The sequence below is a fragment of the Natrix helvetica genome (assembly GCF_964273705.1).
Source record: "Natrix helvetica genome assembly, chromosome: Z".
Lineage (NCBI taxonomy): Eukaryota > Metazoa > Chordata > Lepidosauria > Squamata > Natricidae > Natrix > Natrix helvetica.
In genome coordinates this window covers 9,304,690-9,325,153 of record NC_138554.1, presented here as the reverse complement: position 1 = coordinate 9,325,153, position 20,464 = coordinate 9,304,690, and the positions used below count along the sequence as shown (strand labels likewise).

The following is a 20,464-nucleotide window of genomic DNA, read 5'->3' as shown; positions in this document are numbered from 1 at the left end:
GATTGATAATATGAAATTTTATACAAACTGTTAAGTGAGGATAATGGAGATGATGTTGAAAAGCCTTTTTATAAAAGATAAATAATTCTATATAGAATAGAATATAAAGATGGAATATCATTAGATGATTTCAGGATGATGTAATGAAATGCCATAACATAAGCTTACTTCAAATTTAATATGCTTCATATAAAAAGGATGTAATAATAGCTAATGGATGTTTAACAATTATAACAATTTTTATACATGTATATTAGATTGATGATACTAATAATGGAAAAACATGGAATTGAAAATTATTAGAGAATGTTATTAATGCTAAAATAATAGTATGATTTAGAATAGGATATAAAAAATTCTTTATTATTGGATATAGTGAAGATGATATAATGAATCGTTATAATATAAATGGATATTTAGAATACCTTGTTTAAAATGGAGAAACAATAGTGATAATTAAGTATAATAACAATGTATACAAAGATATTTGATTGACAATATGTGATTTTTGGTAAAGCTCAAGTGATGACTATGAAAAGGACGCAGAAACCAATCGACACACTGTATGCAGTTGAAGAGGTTTTTATGTTATGTTTTGTGTGTTTGTGTTTGTTTGAAAATAAAAATTTTATTTAAAAAAAAAAGGCACACCTTTTTCCCCCCAAAAAAGAGGGTGAAAATCTGGGTGTGTCTTATACAATCAATACAGCATTTTTGCCCTACTGAAACCCCGCCCCCTTTGCAAAAATGGACGTGCAGAGGGTTTGGGAGGCTGCGCTTGCATTTTCGAGCACCCTACAAGCCTCCCAAAGCCGCTGCGTGCTCTTTTTCTTTGCAAAAAATAGCCTGTTTTTGAGAAAAATGGGCTGTTTTTGGGTTGTTTCCTCCCCCCCGCCAGGAGCTCTCTACCAGCCTCCCAAAGATATGCATGCCATTTATTTATTTATTTATTTATTTACAAAAAACAAGGCGTACAGAGCATTTGGGAGGGCTGCAGAGTGCAATTTTTTCCTTAAATTTATCTCTTCAAAATCATGGTGGGACTTATACTACTTTATGACCTTCTGTGTGTTTATCTCCGCTTGCTGGAATTATCCCTCGGTCCTGGGACTCCCTATCTTGCCCTGCTGGAGTGATTGATGGCAGTCATTCTGCTTACAGCGTTTGGGCTGCAGGTTTGTGGAAGAGTTGAAAGGCTCAAGCTCACGTCTGAAAACAGGGCAAACCGCTGATCAAAGTGGCAAGCTGACTCAGTTAGAGCGATGATGCAACACGGTGCTAAAGAAATGGTGGTGAACCGACCTCCGCAGCACAAATGACTCTCTCTGTATTCCACCGCAGATTGAGCGTGAAAGGAAAACTCCGCCCCTTCCTGTTGTTTTTCGGCTGGGCAAGGCTACTAACAGCTCAAAATGGCCGGCGCTAGCAAACTATGGCTGCCATTCTTCTCTATCCGGAAGGAAAGGCTCCGGCTGCCGAAATGACATTGCTAAGCTCACCCGGGACTGCACGGCAGCAGCAACGCTCCAAAACGATAGGGAACGGTCATCCGATGCATGGTTGACCGCGCTCGCGCCTGCTGGAAATAATGATGTGCTGCCTCTCTCTGCGGCAACCAGGAAGGACGGGAGGTGGTAACAAGCGGGTCGTTCACCCCCGCGCCAACTCGAGAGCGGCGAACCGACTCTCACCACGGCCACTGATCAAGATTGAGAGTGGCGAACTGACTCTCTTCTGATTTAAAACCCATTCAAACGCCCGATAAGCAATCCTCCTGGCGAACGTTCTTCTGGCCACTAGAGCCGCAAGGAAACGCCAATTATTTAAATTCAAGCGCGAACGAACTCCAACAATCCTCAATCAAACTGTATTCCAAGACAAATTTGGTAGCAATGAAGAATCGGAATTAATGAGTTAATTTTGTCTATTATCCTAGAGGAAATTTTTTTGCATCTCTATAAGGCTGGACTGAGTTAAAAAACTGAACTATCCCGGTCAGAGGAGGCATGGTCAACAATAACATAACTCAGTCTCTAGGCTAATGGACAAAGTTAACCCATGTTTGCATTCCCCAAGCAGCGCACAGGAGAATGGGGCGTTTTTTGCTTGGTTTTGCCCCTACAGCCCCCAAGAGCATTTTACAGGCCTCCCAAACCTTCTGCACTTCCATTTTTTTGCAAAGTGGGTGGGGTTTCAGGAGGCCAAAAATGCTGTATTTAGTGTATAAGACGCACCCAGATTTTTACCCTCTTTGTTGGGGGGGGGGGGGGGGGAAAGGTGCGTCTTTTACTCTGAAAAATACAGTAATTTTCAGTTTGGATCATGAACCGCCCGCCTGAAAACACTCAAGCTCAGAGAGCACCAAGGATCCCTCCTTTAAACCCTGAGCTACAAATATTCTCCTTTATTGGTAAAGGGCTTTTCTCTGACCGTAAAGGATGGGCCAAGTTTCTCCTCAAGATGAGGCTGCGCTAGGCAGGAGATGCACCCATCGGTTTGAGGATTTGCACGACGGCGCGAACCACCGGGCAGTAAAGGCTTGCAGAAAGTTCAAACGCAGCAGGTCGCGTTAAGGGAGAAAACCGAGGGCCTCGTCTGTCCTTTGCTACCCGCTTCCCCCTGCGAGGATCTTCTCAGCCCTCCCACCCTCTCCCGAGGCGCAAGGATTACCTTCAGATGGAAGTGAAGCACGATGATCATCTCCCCGTCGCAGGGCTGGAACACGGCGTGCTTGATGTTGTTGTATAGGATGTCCACTTTGTCCCCCCGCACGGAGGTGAAACGAAAGCCTGCGGAGGGAAAGCTGCAATGAGAGCCAATCTGGGCTGTCAGATTGGAAATGCCAGCAGAACCTCCCTGAGCATGTGGGAATTCATTTTTTATTTATTTTATTTAGAGTGTGGCGTGGTTCCATTAGTCAGAAGACTACAATGCCAATGCAGAGTAGTGGTTTGCCTGCCAATTGACGATCGCGTTTCCCCGAAAATAAGACAGGGTCTTGTTTTCTTTTGACCTGCAAAATATGGCCCGGGCCTTATTATCGGGGGGGGGGGGGTTGCTTTGGGGTTGCCAGGTGGCTGCTCTCTTGTGAATGGGCTCCCGAAGAGCTGGGCACAGCCCCAGGGGGGAACGGCTGTGTTGCACTCACTGACGGTGAGTGACGCTCTACCTGGACGGTGGGGGAGGGGGGGGTATTGTCCAAGGGTCTTATTTTTTTTGCCCACCCCAAAAATCTGGCATGGCCTTATTTTCAGGACATGTCATATTTTCAGGGAAACATGGTAGCTCTGTTCTGGGACACGTTTGCACACTTCCCGAGGTGTGCCACAGCAGGGCAAGCTAGCTTCACACCAGAACGAAAGAAAAGTGTCTCTTCTTGCGGCGTCATCCCTTGACCGGAGCTGCCTCGGAAACCGGCGTCACAATCGGGAAGGTTCAGAAGCCGGCAGGAATCTGACTGCCTGCATGAAGCACCAGCTCGTCTCCCCACCAAAGTGGTACCCATTTATCTACTTGCATGGAACTGCTAGGTGGGCAGAAGTCGAAGTGAGTGATGGGAGTTCACCCTGCCACGCAGTGCTGGGGCTCGAACTGCTGGAGAGGAGACCATCTCCAGGGTCATCAAGCCGGAGCCGACGCACCTTTCAGGCATGGAAATATGGAAGATACAAACTTGGGAAGGCTGGTTGGGCAAAATTCCAGGGATGGGGTTGCTCAAGAGACGATGGTGAAACTCAGGGGAACCTCTTTTAATGTTCTGCTTTTGAACTACCTGGCCTTAAAAAAAGTCTAAGGGGATGTCCTTCCCAGAGGCACAGCTCTGTTCATCTCGCAATTACCGTTGACGTGGGCTTCCAGCGATCCCTGCATCCGCTTCTGGGCAATGTTGGGACGGATGTAGAGGTCCTTCAGTTTTGGATTGCTGCGGTTGAGGTTGATCACCAGAGAGTCTTGTTTGACAATTCCCTGCAGAAAGAAAGAAAAAGGTTCAACTGCTTCCACTCCAGGAGCCTCTGTGTCTTCTAAAGGTGTCCTCTCCTGGTTGTTGATCTCAGCAAACATCTCCTCCAACCAACACGCTTTGCTTTCTCCAGCCACCTTCAGGAGATGCTTGCCTGGAAATTTGGCTCACCTCCTTCTCTTTCTCCTCAGCTTCCCGGGTTTTATAACGCTTCTGCACCTCCTTGATGATACGGAAGGCATTCTGGAGATTGAGAGCTGGGACCATTTGCTCCCCAGGTGTTTTTATGTTGGATGCTCGGTATGTTCTGAAGGAAGAACAGCGTTAGCATTAGCAAGCAGCCAGTGATGACACTGAATGTGATCACCCGGGACAAGACGCAAAGGTCTCACGGCCAGCTGAGAGTTCAAATTCCCCTTTAAAGCTCCAAATTTCCCCTCAAACGCTCCCACGCTCGTGGTAAGTCCCAGAGCAAAGTGTGTGAACACACAAGCATGGCAGCCCCTGACTGTGCCCAGTCCAGCAAAACAAAGGAACAAGGAAATGAGTCCATGAAATGAGGAACAAACATCAGGAAGTCAGGAAGAAGGCTCTGAGTCCACAAGTAAGGAAGAAGCAAGCAGTCCTGCAAATGTCTGTACCAGCACACTAAACTTTGCCAATTCAGTGTTTGTTCCTGACAAATGCTCCTCCCCACAGCATCTCCTTAAGTCTGTCCCCAGGTGTGTCTTATGAAGAGGGGCGGGGCGCTCTCCTCCCGACAAGACCCGGGTTTTCGGGTAAGCCTACGCTGTTCTCGCTTTCTCTCCACTCTCCGTGCTCAGGGATCAGGAGGGGGTGGTCCTTGCCCATTGCCTGAGCTCTGTCACTCCTCATGTCCAAAGTTTGCCCTCTCTCAGTCAACCAGCCCCCGTTCCTCCCTGCTAACAAGCCGTCCCAATCCTGAAGGGTCCTGGGCTGACTTGGCTTGCTCCCTCCCCACATTCCTCAGACGTTAACGAAGCCAGGCTCGATCTCCATAGCTATGGCTTGTCCTCCTCCAGAGATTCAGGCTCCAATGGGGGCATGGCACTGAAGTTCCTTTTGATTGGGCAGCAAGGAGCATGAAGGAGGGAGAGGGAAACTGCCTGGAGTCTGGACCTTCAGGAATTCCCATTATATCCAAGAAGGCCTCTGGTTTCTCTTCAAGGCATGGGCTCTAACTCAAGACAATCTACTCAAGAATATCAGCCCTGCAGCCCAGGTCTAAACACACAAACTACCACTATTGTAAGCACCTTCCTAATGGTAATTGCCAGGGAAGGCATTCACTCACATTTCTTTTACAAACGTGGCTTCCGGGTTAGGAAAAATGTTGCCCTCATTGCGACCCAAGGCACTGCCTGGACAGTAGAAGTTGATCCTCAGGTAAGTATAGTCGCCTTCTACAGACATGCTGATGTTCTGCACGAGAAAACCAGAATCACAAAAAATAATAACACTTGGAAAGGATCTTCGAGGTCTCCTAGTGTAACCCCCTGTTCAAGCAGAAGAAACCTATAACAGCGATGGAGAACCTTTTGTGGCTCGCGTGTCAAAAGCGGAGGGAGCGCAGGGGGGTCATGCGCAGGCACGCCCCACCCATAATGCTATGTGCACGCTCCCAGGGCATATGCGCGCACAACCAGTGCCCCCCCCCCATTTTTGGCATACTTTTTTTTGCCCTCCCCAGGCTCCAGAGGCTTTATAGGAGCCTAGGGAGGGTGAAAACAGCCTCCCCCGCACACACACAGATACACGGAGGCTGTCCGGAGCTTCCCAGAAGCTCCGAATCACGAAAAACTAGCCCTATGGGCAAAACGGAAGTTCAGGAACAGACTTCCGGCTTCCTCATAGGGCCAGTTTTAGCCCTTCCTGAAGGCTCCAGAGGGCAAAAAGTGACCCTACGAGTAAACTGGAAGTCACTTCCGGTTTGCTTGTAGGGTGGTTTTAGACCTCCAGAGCCTTCAGGGGCCTTCCGGAGGCTTCCCTGAAGGCTCCGGAGGGCAAAAAGGTTTGCTCATAGGGTCGTTATTTGTCCTCCGGAGCCTTCAGGGAAGCCTCCGGAAGGTCCCTGAAGGCTCCAGAGGACAAAAAATGGCCCTACGAGCAACCCGGAAGTGTGTTCCAGAACTTCTGCTTTGCCCGTACGATCGGTTTTTCGCACTACGGAGGCAAGCGTCCGGAGGGTGAAAAATGGCCTCAAAAGAAGTCAGCTGGCCAGCGCACGCGGGCTGGCCAACTTGACAGGGCAACGCCTTGCGTGCCCTGACAAATGGCTCTGCATGCCATAGGTTCGCTATCCCGTTTATGACTGCCCAATCTCTTCTTAAATACTTCCAGTGATGGAGCTCTCAGAATTCCTGTAGGAACGGATACTCGATTGTTTCAAGTATCAGGAAATTTTTCCTTAGTTCCAGGTTGCTTCTCTCCTTGATTAGTTTCCATCCAGTGCTTCTTGTCAGACCCTCAGGTGCTTTAGAGCAGGGGTGTCAAACACAAGGCCCACAGGCCGGATCAGGCCCGTGGAGGTACTTAGATCTAGCCCAGGGGTACGCCCCTGGAAACAGCGAAGGACCAGCCCGTGGTGCGTCTGCCAGCGAAAACAGAGCTCGAGTTCCGTTTTCGCTGGCAGAGGGTTGCAGGAGGTTTTCCCAGCCGAAAATGGAGCTCGGGAGCCTATTTTCGCTGGCAAAGTGCTTAGGCCACCATAGGCACCCCCGACAAGACTGAGGTTAAGCTTGCCACGCCGCCCCTGGCCACGCCCCCAGCCACCCCCATGTCAATCTGGCCATGCCCACCCTGGCCATGCCCCCCAAGTAACCCTGATGTGACCCTCAATGAAATCGAGTTTGACACCCTGTCAGGCCTGCAGCCATCTTTTCTTTTGGATCTTTGGCCTGCCACTTTTTCTATTATTCTACTATGCATTTTCTCTTGTGGGAAAACGGGAGGGGGGATTGTATGGAGTTAGATGCTACGTAGCCAAAACAAAATTCCTTCTAGAAAACCAAGGTCATCCTTTGTCTTCGCACCTCTGCACCTGACTGGAACTGGATGGGTGGAACTGCCAGCACGGCAGTGGGAGATTGGACCATGGGATGGACTTGTGGGCGTGGGGGCAAGATCTTGAACTTTCAACCGGGTGGGGAAAACCGGGAAGCTTTCAGATTCGGGTCTTCCCAGATGTGCCAACACGGCTCTCTTAATAAATTGGAACTTTGAGCAATACTTTGCCTTAGACTCTTGATTTACTTTTGGATGCTATTTGGAATCCTGACACACGCTTTGGAGAATAGATTGATCCCCACTTCTGAGGTCTCCTCCCCCTCCAATAATTGGGTGGTCTTTTCTAAGCCCAGCCCTCTCCCAAGACCACAACCATACAAAGCAATACCCTCTGTTTATTCCTTTTTTTCTTGGGCATCTCAACAATCACATTTCAGCAGTTTTCCTTTTCAACGCCATTCTCTGCTCCTACTTCTCCCGAGTCGTGCCTTCCTAAGACCTGATTAAGCCTCTAGTTCCCACCCTAGCCCAAGGAATGGAAGTCCTCATACCTTGATGGTAGCAATGTGGAATGGAGTAGCGATGCCAAAAACAGGCATGATGACCGTCTCGTACTTCTTGTCGATGTAAATCTTCATCTCCCGAATGTACGGTTCTTTGGGCATTAGAGATGGGTTCTTATAGGACACATTTGACTTGCGGGCTCTGCAAAAGACCAGAAAGAATAGGAAAAAAATCAAATAGAATAGAGTCTCCTACAGGCCTCAGGGAACATGGCATGCAGAGAGGCAAGCAAGCTCAAGTATGGAGGTCCTTGGTGCTCTCGTGCTTGGCAGCTGTACAGGTACTCCTCAACGGACGACCACAATTGAGCCCCACATTTCTGTTGTTAAGTGAGACATTTGTTCAGGGATCCATCTGCTCCTAATCTGCGTCACACGGAGGTTACTTAACTGTTGTGGCCCAGCAGGATCCGGTTGAGCTGCTGATGGACTCGGATAGCGAGGAACCATATGAGTCTGCCCTGGATGATGTGGAGGACCCTGTGCAGGGTTCAGACTCAGAGCAGGGACCAGAGAGGCTGGTTGGCCACCAGGAGGCGCCTGAGGCATGGAGCGGTGGGGAGGATCAAGGGCAGTTTGTCCCTGATGCTAGATTGAGAAGGGCTGAGAAACGGAAGCAGCAACTCCGTAGGCAGACTCACAGAAGATGGTGGTTGTGGATTGGCCCCTCCCAAGAGAGATTATAGGTGAGGCGTTGGGAGGGGACATTTGCAGGAAACAACCGTTCGAATTAGTAGTTAAGAAAATCTGTGCATTCTAGCCGTGTCTGTTCGTTTGGACTATCTGCGTTGCTTCATTTGAATTATCTGGGTTGCTGCAGAGTTAATCTATTGAATGTGAGTTGCCTGGGCCCTCAGCCAAAGGATTCGTTATCTCAGTAATTAAATAGTGGCTAACAGCCAAGCCTGTGTTCTGGTTTATTCACAGGCATGGAGGGGGGTCAGAACACTTAACTATAGCCCAGGAACAACAGACAGCCAATCAAACAGTCTGAAATCAGACCATGACTCAGAAATAGCCAAACAAAGAACATTCAGGCACTTTTGCATCTCATAAAAAGCTGATAGACCTGATAGAGGAACACAACTCAAAACGTGTTGAAGAGGTCTCTTCAAATGGGACGAAGACTCTGCCAATCGCAGAGTCTCAAACCAACAGCTTAATTTGTTCAGTGAGTTTTGCCCCATTTTACGACCTTTCTTGCCTCGGCTGTTAAGTGAATCCCTGCGGTTGATAAGTGAAGTCACCCAGTTGTGAAGGGAGTCTGGTTTCCCCATGGACTTTGCTTGACAGATGGTCGTAAAAAGGGGATCACGCGAGCTTGGGACGCAGCCAACGGTCATAGATATGAACCCGTGGGCAAGCCCGTGAATTTTCGATCCCACAATCGTGGGGATGCGGCAAAGGTCGTAAGTGGGAAAAAACGGTCCTAAGTCCCTTTCATCAAGGCTGTTGTAACTTTGAATGGTTCACTAAGTGAACTGTTGGAAGTTGAGGACTACCCGTATTGCAGATGTTTCATTGCCGAACTAGGCAACGTCATCAGCGTGATGATACCAGCTAGTTTTTAGTAGCTTTGGATTATGAAGGACTCCAAAATTCAATCCTAAGCGACAAATATTCCCTTCTAATTGGTAAGCTCAGATACTTTTTGAAAAGAAGGATGCTTTCTTGTCCTGTATGAGCCAGGAGTGGCTATTCGGCTGCATGTGACATGCCCCCCCTGCCCCCCCCAGGTTGGAAACAGGAGAAACCCATTATTGCTCCCACCGCACACAATTCTTACTTCTGGATCTGCTGCTCCCCTTTTTGTTCCGTTAAGCGTCTCCGGGCTTCTTCGTTTAGCTGCGTGGCCAGCTCTTTCTGATGTGCCCGGCGTTTCTCTTCAGCGGTCAGTTCATTCTGGAAAGATGGAATGATTGCTGCTCACAAAGCATTGGAAGATCCCTCTCTCCATCCCTCCCTTTAATTTACTACCTCTGCCTTCGGTGACCTGGCGTTCTGATCCAGCTCCCCAAACACCAAAAACTCCCGGAAGTTAAATCAATGATTGTTTTATTTGGAGCGCCAGCAGCCCTGGCAAAACGTTTCTCTCTCACCGCAGGCTAACAAGTCCATGTCTCTGCGTTAATTGTTTGCTAGCTGAACTGAAGAGTTACTGCGCAGGTCATAGGCCTTATCAGCAATGATTTACTGCGCAGGCTTCTTAACACGTTTCTAAATACATCACACATTCCAGAGACTTCTTTTACTTTTGATCTTTGTTCGTCTGCCAAGTAGGTGGACGATAACTGCTCTTGCCAAAATGTAACAATTAGATAGGTTTGTTTTATTTTATTTTCATATTAAAGTTTGTTTTCATTAGAACATGATCTCGGATTTTTATTTTCGCTTCTTCTGAAGATATGCTGTTTGGAAAGCCATTGATTCTAGACCTCGTTAGCTCAGGGTGAAATTTTTTTCCCTGACAGTCCATCCGTGTCTGCCACACTTATTCATCTCCGCTCCCTCCCTTTTATACCCAGAGCTAGGGTGGGGCCTCGCTAGCAACGGTGGCTGTTCTTTCCCGAGGACCGGCCCATAGATTTCCACTGCTCTCCTCTCCTCTGCCTTCTGTGCATCCGCACGTCAGGCACCGAACCCAGCTGTTCCTCCTCTTCCTCATCAGCAACCTCCAGACCTGGGGGCTGTTGACTCTCCATCTGAAGCCTGACGGATGGCCCAGGCTCTGCCTCTGTCTCTATCTCTGACAGTTCCATTCCCTCTTCCTCCTCGGAGCTCTTAGGTGCCTTGATGCTGACCCTGGCTCCCACCCCTCCTCTGATTTGGCTGCTGGAAAGGCCGGTGCCTGACAGGCCACAACACTTGGTCTGCCGTTGGCCGGGCAGAGAAATCTGGAGTTGTAGTCCCAACAGTTGTGATGTTTGCGTGTGTGTGTGTTGGAGCAAAGAGCTTGAGGAAGTATAGCCCAACCGTTGAGCTAAGAAATATCTCACGCGAAGACACTTTTTTCAGTGTTACATGATACAACTCCCTCCCTCTCTGCCCTCAACCCATCTACATTTCTCTACCCGTGTTCTTTCTGGCAGCAGGGCTGCCCGCGAGCCACGCCCAAGGAGGATTCCTTCCGTATCATCTTCTTCTTCCTCTTCCTCCTCATCCTCTTTCTGTGACAAAAAAGGAGGAAAACGACATCAACATTCGATCTGAAAAGGGCACAATTTTTCACACCCAAACGTATTGTGCAGTACAGGTGGTCCTTGAGTTCTGATTATAGTGAAGCCTGCCTGTCACGGTTGCAAAGCAGATCGCCCTGCGTGACCGGCCTGATTTCATGACCCATTTTCTGGAGTCCGTTAAGTGAATGCCAATGTTATTAAGTGAGCCAAGGGTTTGCTATCGGCCAGTTTTGGACAAAAACATCGTAAAATTGTGGCCACGTGATTACGGGACTCTGCAAACAGCTGTAAATGCAGGCTGTTTACCCAGTGATATGATAACGTGGGAAGGCCCAGTTGACAAACCTGGCTTATAAAGACTCTTGGGGAGGATCGTCATAACTTTGAATGGTTGCTAAGCGACCGTTCCTAAGTCAAGGATTGCCCTCATTAGAAATTTCTCATAGACTGTAGAAGTAAAGGCAAGTTTCAGGGAAAATGTTCTCATCATGGTCCTCAAATGCCCTTTTTGAACTGACGTTTGAAAAGGTAAAAACACCCACCGAGCCCTTATCTGTTTGAGAGTGATCCAGCTGAGAACTGAAAATGTGATATTCCCCCCACCCCCCAAAAAAACGGGAAAGGAAATCTAGGGCTGACATATCTGTTCGCGCGAGAACCCATCTTCTTTTTAAAAAACAATATTTATTGTATTTTAAACATGCAAACACATTGACAAAGACATTCACAAAACCCCGGAACTGAATATTCCTTCTTACAGCAGATATCTATCGGTGCATCTTTACAAGTATTGTTTCCCTCTCTATACATTCTAAAAAATGTTACACTTAAGGTCCTTTTATTTCTTATTCCTTTGCTTAACAATCTATGTTGGGTCTTTTGTATTAGACTGTTACCTTTCTTCTATTGTACATCTTTTTCTACTTTTACAAATCCTACTTTCTTATCCCTGTTTCCTCATTCTTCTATGATACAAATTGCATTTCCCAGATTCTTATTTCCTATTTCTATTATCTAACCACTAACTGTATTTTTCGGAGAATAAGACGCACCCTTTTCCCCTCAAAAAAGAGGGTGAAAATCTGGGTGCATCTTATACACTGAATACAGCATTTCTGGCCTCCCGAAACCCCATCTCCTTTGCAAAAATGGCTATGCATAGCCTTCAGGAGGCTTCCAGAGTGCTCCTGGGGGCTGGGGAGGGAGAAAATGAGTGAAGAAATGTGCTGTTGTTTGCTCATTTTTGCCCCCCACCCCTGGAGCACTCTATAAGCCTCCTAAAGGCTATGCATGCCCTTTTTTTTGACAAAAAACGGATCGGTTTTTGCTCGTTTTTGCCCCCACAGCCCCTAGGAGCATTCTACAAGCCTCCTAAAGGCTATGCATGCCCTTTTTGTGACAAAAAACGGGCCCGTTTTTGGGAGGTCTGCAGAATGCAAAACCCTTTTTCTTTTAAATTTGCCACTTCATAATCTTGGTGACGGCCATGTGACGGCCGTGGCTAGGGGAGCGTTCCACCAGGTTCGCCTGGTGCGCCAATTGCGCCCCCTACTGGATCGGGACGCCCTTCGCACAGTCACTCATGCCCTGGTGACGTCCCGCCTGGACTACTGCAATGCTCTCTACATGGGGCTCCCCTTGAGATGCACCCGAAGGCTGCAGCTGTTCCAGAATGCAGCCGCGCGGGCAATTATGGGGAGTACTAGGTACTCCCATATAACACCGCTCCTGCGCGAGCTGCACTGGCTACCTGTGGCTTTTCGGGTGCGTTTCAAGGTGTTGATTATCACCTTTAAAGCGCTCCATGGCTCAGGACCTAGCTATTTGCGGGATCGCATCCTACCCCACACATCCCTGCGACCAATTCGCTCTCACAGAGAGGGACTCCTCCGGGTACCATCCGCTAAGCAATGCCGGCGGGCGATGCCCAGGAGTAGGGCCTTCTCTGTGATGGGCCGAACCCTCTGGAACGACCTCCCCCCCGATATTAGAATCATTGCTGATCTCCGCTCCTTCCGTAAGAAACTCAAGACCCACCTGTTCCAATTAGCTGGCCTGGCCCAATCATAATCATAATCTAATCCCCGACCCTCCTGGCCAGTATTTTAAATTTTGGGGTATTTTAATTGGTTTTAATTATTAGCTAATTTTATGATCATTGTACAGACTTTTTGTTTAATTTGTTTTTCTGGGGTTTGTATTTCTGTTGTTTATAGTGCATTTTATTTCTGTCTGTACACCGCCCCGAGTCCCCTCGGGGAGAGGGGGCGGTTTATAAATCTAATAAAATGAAATGAAAAAATGAAAAATGGTGCATCTTATACTCCGAAAAATACCATTTTCCCCAAACTAGAGAGTACTCTGATTCCTCTTTTCCTTGAATTTCCTCAGAACCCCTCTTCAAGTTCTTTAAAAGCTTTTCTGCTTTTCTGAACTCCGTCGAGTTTTGGACTCACCTTTAATAAAATGCTCACGTTCTTCACCTTCTTTTTGACAGAGGTGAGGAGAGTAGCTGGACCGTCCTGAGAGGATTAAAGGGAAAAAACAAAACCATAGCAGAGAAACACAGCCACACCCATTTTCACCACTCAGGACACAGATGGCCTCAACGACTCTCTAAAAAGGATGCAAATGACCAGCTGTCTGCAAGGAGTATCAATCCTTCCCTTCCCAACCATCCAGTCAGAGCTGAAGAAGCTTCTTGGGTGAGAAGCGAAACGTCTTCCAAGAAAAAGAAAACAGAAAGTCCAGTTGCTTCTTGAAAAGCAACGTTGGGACTCCAAGTGGCCTCAACGACTCTCTAAAAAGGATGCAAATGACCAACTGTCTGCAAGGAGTATAAATCCTTCTCTTCCCAACCATCCAGTCAGAGCTGAAGAAGCTTCTTGAATGAGAAGCGAAATGTCTTCAAAGGAAAAAAACCAGAAAGTCCAGTTGCCTCTTGAAAAAGCAACTTGGGACTCCAAGTGGCCTCAATGACTCCCTAGAAGGATGCAAATGACCAGCTGTCTGCAAGGAGTATCAATCCTTCCCTTCCCAACCATCCAGTCAGAGCTGAAGGAACTTCTTGGGTGAGAAGTGAAACGTCTTCAAAGGAAAAAAACCAGAAAGTCCAGTTGCCTCTTGAAAAAGCAACTTGGGACTCCAAGTGGCCTCAATGACTCTCTAGAACAGTGATGGCGAACCTTTTTTGGCTCGCGTGCCACAAGTGGGGGGGGGCGCAGGAAGGGTTGAGTGCGGGCGTGCCGCACCCATAATGCAATGCGTGACCCCCCCAGTGCGCGTGCGCGCACAATGCGCGACCCCCCCATTTGTACATGTTTTTTTCGCCCTCCCCAGGCTCCAGAGGCTTTATAGGAGCCTGGGGAGGGCGAAAAGAGCCTCCCCCGACCCCCCGGAGGCTTCAGGGACTGTCCGGAGGCTTCCCTGAAGCCTTTGGAGCGCTTAAAACCACCCTCTGAGCAAACTGGAAGTGACTTCCGGGTTGCTCGGAGGGTCGTTTTAAGCGCTCCGAAGGCATCAGGGAAGCCTCGGACAGTCCCTGAAGCCTTTGGAGCGCTTAAAACCACCCTCCGAGCAACCCGGTTTGCTCGGAGGGTGGTTTTAAGCGTTCCGAAGGCTTCAGGGACGGTCCCTGAAGCCTCCGGGGGAGCGGGGGAGCCTCTTTTCGCCCTCCCCAGGCTCCTATAAAGCCTCTGGAGCCTGTGGAAGGCGCAAAATAGCTTTTAAAAAGGTGAACTCAGCTGGCCAGCGCGCGCATTCGTGCTGGCCAGCTGACAGGGCAGCGCCTCGCGTGCCCTGACAAATGGCTCCGCGTGCCACTTGTGGCACGCGTGCCATAGGTTCGCCATCACGGCTCTAGAAGGATGCAAATGACCAGCTGTCTACAAGGAGTATCAATCCTTCCCTTCCCCACCATCCAGTCAGAGCTGAAGAAGCTTCTTCGAGGAGAAGCGAAATGTCTTCAAAAGAAAAAAACCAGAAAGTCCAGCTGCCACTTGAAAAAAGCACCTGTTGGGACAGCCGTGACCTGCATGACTGAGAATCTCCATAGAGCTGCAGGCTGGATTTCCTGGCAGAGAGGGTTCCTTCCCACGACTGGGAATTAGCGTTTGCCCTTATGCAGGTAGCCTTCGACTTACAACAGTTCATTTAGTGACCGTTCAAAGCTACAACGGCACCGGAAAAAAGAGACTTTTGTTCGTTTTTCATACTTATGACCCACAGTCATGTGGTTTACATATGGATGCTTGACAACTGGTTCATGCAATGGTGCAAAGCTCACTTGGGAAATGTCTCACTTAGCAACATAAACTATGGACTCGATTGTGGTCATACGTAGAGGACTAAGTAGACCGCAGAAAGAAAGCAAGAGAAGTTTTTTTTTGGTTGAATTTGCTGAAAGGGAATAATCTGCCTTCGATGTTTTCCGGCTGCCATTTCACCTCTCTTTCTCAAATCCCCAGGACTAATTTCTGACTTTTCTTCCTTCCGTTAACACTCAGAAAGTAATACAATAGTAGAGTTGGAAGGGACCTTGGAGGTCTTCTAGTCCAACCCCCTGCCTAGACAGGAAACCCTATACCGTTTCAGACAAATGGCTATCCAACATCTTCTTAAAGACTTCCAGTGTTGGGGCATTCACAACTTCTGGAGGCAACTTCTGTTCCACTGATTAATTGTCCTAACTGTCAGGAAGTTTCTCCTCAGTTCTAAGTTGCTTCTCTCCTTGATTAGTTTCCACCCATTGCTTCTTGTTCTACCCTCAGGTGCTCTGGAGAATAGTTTGACTCCCTCTTCTTTGTGGCAACCCCTGAGATATTGGAAGACTACTATCATGTCTCCCCTAGTCCTTCTTTCTCTTAAGCTAAACATACCCAGTTCCTGCAACCGTTCTTCATATGTTTTAGACTCCAGTCCCCTAATCATCTTCGTTGCTCTTCTCTGCACTCTTTCTAGAGTCTCCACATCTTTTTTACATTGTGGCGACCAGAACTGAATGCCGTATTCCAAGTGTGGCCTTACCAAGGCATTATAAAGTGGTATTAACACTTCACGTGATCTTGATTCTATCCCTCTGTTGATGAAGCCTAGAACTGTGTTGGCTTTTTTGGCAGCTGCTGCACACGGCTGGCTCATATTTAAATGGTTGTCCACTAGGAATCCAAGATCCCTCTCACAGTTACTACTACTGACCAAGGTACCACCTATACTGCTCAATAATAGTAACTGTGAGAGGGATCTTGGAGTGCTGGTGGACAACCATTTAAATATGAGCCAGCAGTGTTTTAGTAATATTTAGTAATATTACAACTCATTAAAAAATATACCAGAGCGTGGTGCGATGGCCTAGAGGCGGAGCTCTCACCTGCCAATCAGGAGGCTGTGAGTTTGATCCTAGGTGCAGGCCAATATTTCTCTCTCTGGGCTCATCGAGAATATATCTACTGAAAAAAACTCCGCACTGGGGACGGGAAAGGCATCTGGCCAGTAAACGCTCTGTTAGCTCCATTCAGTTGCCCAGATTCCACCCCACGAGGGATTATAAAGTCATTGAAACAGGATGATTAAAAGAAATATACCAGACAGATTACAGGTAGTCCTTGATTGAAGACCACATTCAAGCCCCAAATTTAGGTTGCTAATTGAGACAGACCAGTGAATTTTTCCCCCTTTTACAACGTTTTGTATCACAGTTGCTAAGTGAATGACTGTGCCTGTTGGGTTAGTAACACCGTCATTAACTGAATTTTTCTTGTCAGGAGGTCGCAAAAAAGGGGATCCCGTGACCCAAGGGACACTGCAATCGTCATAACTATAGTTGGCAAGCATCCGAATGTTGATGACGTAACCCGCAACCGTCGTTAAGTGTGAAAACCGGATACAAAGTCCCTTTTCCCCGCCCAGCGCCGTTGTAACTTTGAACAGACACTAAGCAAACTTGCTGTAAGTCGGGGACTAAAATAAGAGAAGAAGAAACTCCTTCATTGGAAACCAAGCCCAAACTTGCCAAAACTTTTTGCGTGTTGCTCCGGCCACATCTCCCCCTCACTTCCTCGCTGCCCTTGCACCCACCTCTTCCACCAACACGGTGTCCCCGATGAAGAGGGCGTAGGTTTTCTCCTCAGGTTTCTTCCCCTCTCGGTTGGGCAAGTCGGAGAGGCCAACGTTGAGGCTGAACACCATCCCTGGGTGGAGAGAACAGAGCTTCGTCAGTCAACAAGCTACCTACACGGGGCCTCTGGGACTCTCTACCCACCACAAAAGTGTACGTGACCTTCTAAGAGCAGGGGTGTCAAACTCAAGGCCCGCAAGGTGCCTAGACCGGCCCGCAGTGCCTCTGCCAGCGAAAACTGGGCCAGTGTTCTGACCTAGGCTTCCCCAAGTAGCACGAAGCCGAGTCCTTGTTCCGATAAACCCCTTTTATTTAATTGACAGTGAATTCCAATCCAGCAAAGTCTCTCCTCTCCTGCAGTCTTTCAAGATAGTTCACAATTACCGGCCTTTTATCAGGCTTGGAGAGCGGCCAGGCCGATATCTTTCAGACGCCGCAATACTTGGCAAGAATGCAGGAATGAACTAACTGTCTCCTGCAAGCTCCACTCCCCTTTCGCTCCTCTTTTATTCCCTAGGGGAGGGGCCATTCACGCCCCACCCGTGGCATGAATTTGACGTGGGATGTATTTTATCAAGGGTTAGACCATGGGTCGTCAACCTGGTCCCTACCGCCCTCTAGTGGGCGTTTTGGGATTCCAGGTGGGCGGTGGGGATTTCGGAGGTTAAAACCTCCTTTTGAACTAACGCGCGCGAGAAGCGCCGTCCCGTCGCCAGGGAAACAGTGAGTGAGGTGAATCACGTGGTTGCTCAGATCACACGGGCGCAGCCCGAGAAGACATTTCTGAGAAGAGAAACTTCTCCAGTCGGGCTGCGCCCGTGTGATCTGAGCAACCAATTCACCTCACTCACTGTTTCCCTGGCGATGGGACGGCGCTTGCCTGCACTTCACCAGCTCAGGCGCGACCGGAGAAGTTTCCTCAGCTCCTCACCGCTCCACTGAAGATATTTCTGAGAAGAGAAACTTCTCCGGTCGCGCCTGAGCTGGTGAAGTGCTAGAAGGGGGGAGGGGGGAAGGAGCAGAAAAGACAAAAAGGAGAATGAAAGGGAGAAAGAGGAGGTGGGGGATAGTGGGATCCTTGCTGCTTTCTGAGCTTGGGGGGGGGGGAGGAGCAGAAAAGACAAAAAGGAGAATGAAAGGGAGAAAAAGGAGGTGGGGGATAGGGGATCCTTGCTGCTTTCTGAGCTTGGTGGTTTTCTTACAGACATTTCATTACCAAACTAGGTAACATCATCACTGCTAGAAGGGAGTGGGGTTGTGGGGAAAGGAGGAGGAGGAGGAGGAGGAGGAGGAGAAGTCGAGTAGAAACTGATAGCAGGGACAGGCAGAAGCGGAGCAGAGCAGTTGCAAAATAGGAGAAAGGAAAGGCAGGAGAGAATTGTTGTTGGCTAATAATAATAAGTGGGCTAACTAGCTCAGCCTTACTTTTGTACATAGCCCTAAGGAAGATAAAAAAAGGAGATAAAAAGGAAAAGCACCAAAAGAGGAGACCTTCATTTTTTCCTTACGAAAATCGAACCAGATATCAAATATTTAGTCTCGCAGCATCAGCCTCAAGGATCTCATTAATCACTAGTAAAGCTAATTTCAATTTACTTTATTGTTTTCTAATTAAACTTTATAAAGTTAAAAACATTATAAACATGCATAAAGTAGAAATAAAAAGATAAATGTATGTACATTTCTTTTTTTTTAAAACACCCTCCTTTCTAAAAAATATTCCGCACTTGCGCAAAAACTGGTGGGCGGTAAGGAAATTTTTCCATCAAGAAAGATCCATTAGTGGGTGGTAGGTAGAAAATGGTTGACTACCACTGGGTTAGACAATAGAAGCAGAAGTTAGACAGGAGGAGATATAAAAAGAGGAAATGTTAACGTGGAATTTGACAACGAAGATGTTATGTATTATCGCAATTGTATTAAGGTATAGTTATATTATTAACATTAGGATGAATATGATAACAAATAGGTGGATTATGACTGTTCAAATAACTGGACCCAGATCGCACACCGTTTGACGGAAATGGAAAGTAGTACGAACAAAACAAATAAAACATGAAAGAAGAGAAAAAGGAAATGATGTAGTATCTCCTGCTTGAGGAAGGGGTTGGCCTAGAAGACCTCTAAGGTGCCTTCCAGCTCTATTCTGATGGGATGGATTGAATTGGAGAACAGAAGACCCTCCCCAACACTTCGTAGGATCTGCCTCCCCGAGTCTCACCTTTCTTGAGGCGGTACTGGTTTTTGCTATTGATGACGAGGGATCCCTCTCGGAACTCAATGCCCATGGCAAACCTAAGGGAAGAAGAAAGGATGAGTCCTCCGAAGGACGTTACACCTGTGCATAACTCTCGGAGGGGAGGAAAAGCTGGTTTACCCCAGGTTCTTGGTGATTTTGCTCAAGAGCTCCGGCTTCTGCTTCTTCACCATATCCATGACGGCGGCGTAGACCTCGCACAGCTTTGCACCTAATGCCAACGGGAAGCAGATCAGAGGAACAGAAGAAGGCGGCTCCGCCTCGGAGGAGAGTCTGCTCGTTTTGGCGAGACGTGTGGGGCGTCCGGGGGGCTCCAGCTCTTTCCCCACTCACCGTGCCGCAACTCCTTCAGCATTTCCTCCTGCAGCTGCAGCAGGAAGGCGTAGTTGTCCTGGGTTTCCTGAGGCGGGTCCACCATGAGGGTGCGCACCAGATTGGAGCAGTACGATTTGTAACGTATGCCCATGGCACAAGTGACAGTCCCAAAGTGCATGTAGCTCTTTTCGCTGAGGGCAGAGAGGCCAAGGTTAGAAAATCGGGACGCCGGCACAGCATTTGAACTTTTAAAGAGCTCGCTCTGACGATGTACATTGTTGCTCTTGAATTTCTTGGAAGGAACAAACCCGAAAGAGCTTTTTCAAGATATAGAAATGGGCTGTGTGTGTGTGCTTTTGTGTGTGTGTGTGTGTTCCAGCACAACTCTGGAACGCCTAGAGCAATTTCAACCAAACTTGGTACACAGATGATTTACTCTATGGAAACAAATACTGTGGAGGTAAGATGTCCCTAACACCCCGGGGGGGAGGGGGCTGTTCTGTTACGATACAGCCTGTTGTGCCATAAAATGGCTTCCACCATGCTGCCTTAAAATGGCTTCTACTGTACATCGCTGTGGAGTTGCCATGGTAACGGCTTCACAGTGCTCCACAAGGGGGCTCCCTTTTGGTAAGGGGGAAAATCCAACATTAGAAATTACGTTTGGTCCGGACATTTTCCCCCTATAAATAAATACCCGGACAATGCCGGGTTATCAGCTAGTTATAAATACAGTAGAACCTCTGGTCCCGACCATAATTTGTTCCATACCTTTTGGTCTCAAATTGATTTGATTGTGATCCGAACCTAGTTTTGGAAATTTGGTGCGTTCGTGACCAGAGGTTCTACTGTATTTTCATTGGGTTGGCTTTTATTTACTCATGCCATGTTTCCATTCGCTCCTTCCATAAATGTCTATGGCAGTGATGGCGAACCTATGGCACGCGTGCCACAGGTGGCACGCGGAGCCATTTGTCAGGGTACGCGAGCCATTTGTCAGGGCCATGCGCGCGCTGGCCAGCTGAGTTCACCTTTTTAAAAGCCATT

The 20,464-nt window shown here is 48.0% G+C and overlaps 1 protein-coding gene across 1 annotated transcript in view; it reads right to left on the bottom strand.

The window, feature by feature from the left end:
- The window catches only part of LOC309382120 (FACT complex subunit SPT16), a 49,779-nt gene that overhangs the window by 10,932 nt on the left and 18,383 nt on the right, over nt 1-20,464 (bottom strand). Inside the window, exons 7-18 of the mRNA XM_081933623.1 lie at nt 19,436-19,608; nt 19,223-19,313; nt 19,067-19,140; nt 16,806-16,918; nt 13,187-13,252; nt 10,623-10,718; nt 9,338-9,453; nt 7,540-7,693; nt 5,277-5,404; nt 4,133-4,268; nt 3,840-3,966; nt 2,671-2,789 (exon numbers count right to left, since the gene is read on the bottom strand). Of these exons, the coding sequence (XP_081789749.1) occupies nt 2,671-2,789; nt 3,840-3,966; nt 4,133-4,268; nt 5,277-5,404; nt 7,540-7,693; nt 9,338-9,453; nt 10,623-10,718; nt 13,187-13,252; nt 16,806-16,918; nt 19,067-19,140; nt 19,223-19,313; nt 19,436-19,608 (1,393 nt within the window). The remainder of the gene's footprint in view (nt 1-2,670; nt 2,790-3,839; nt 3,967-4,132; nt 4,269-5,276; nt 5,405-7,539; nt 7,694-9,337; nt 9,454-10,622; nt 10,719-13,186; nt 13,253-16,805; nt 16,919-19,066; nt 19,141-19,222; nt 19,314-19,435; nt 19,609-20,464) is intronic.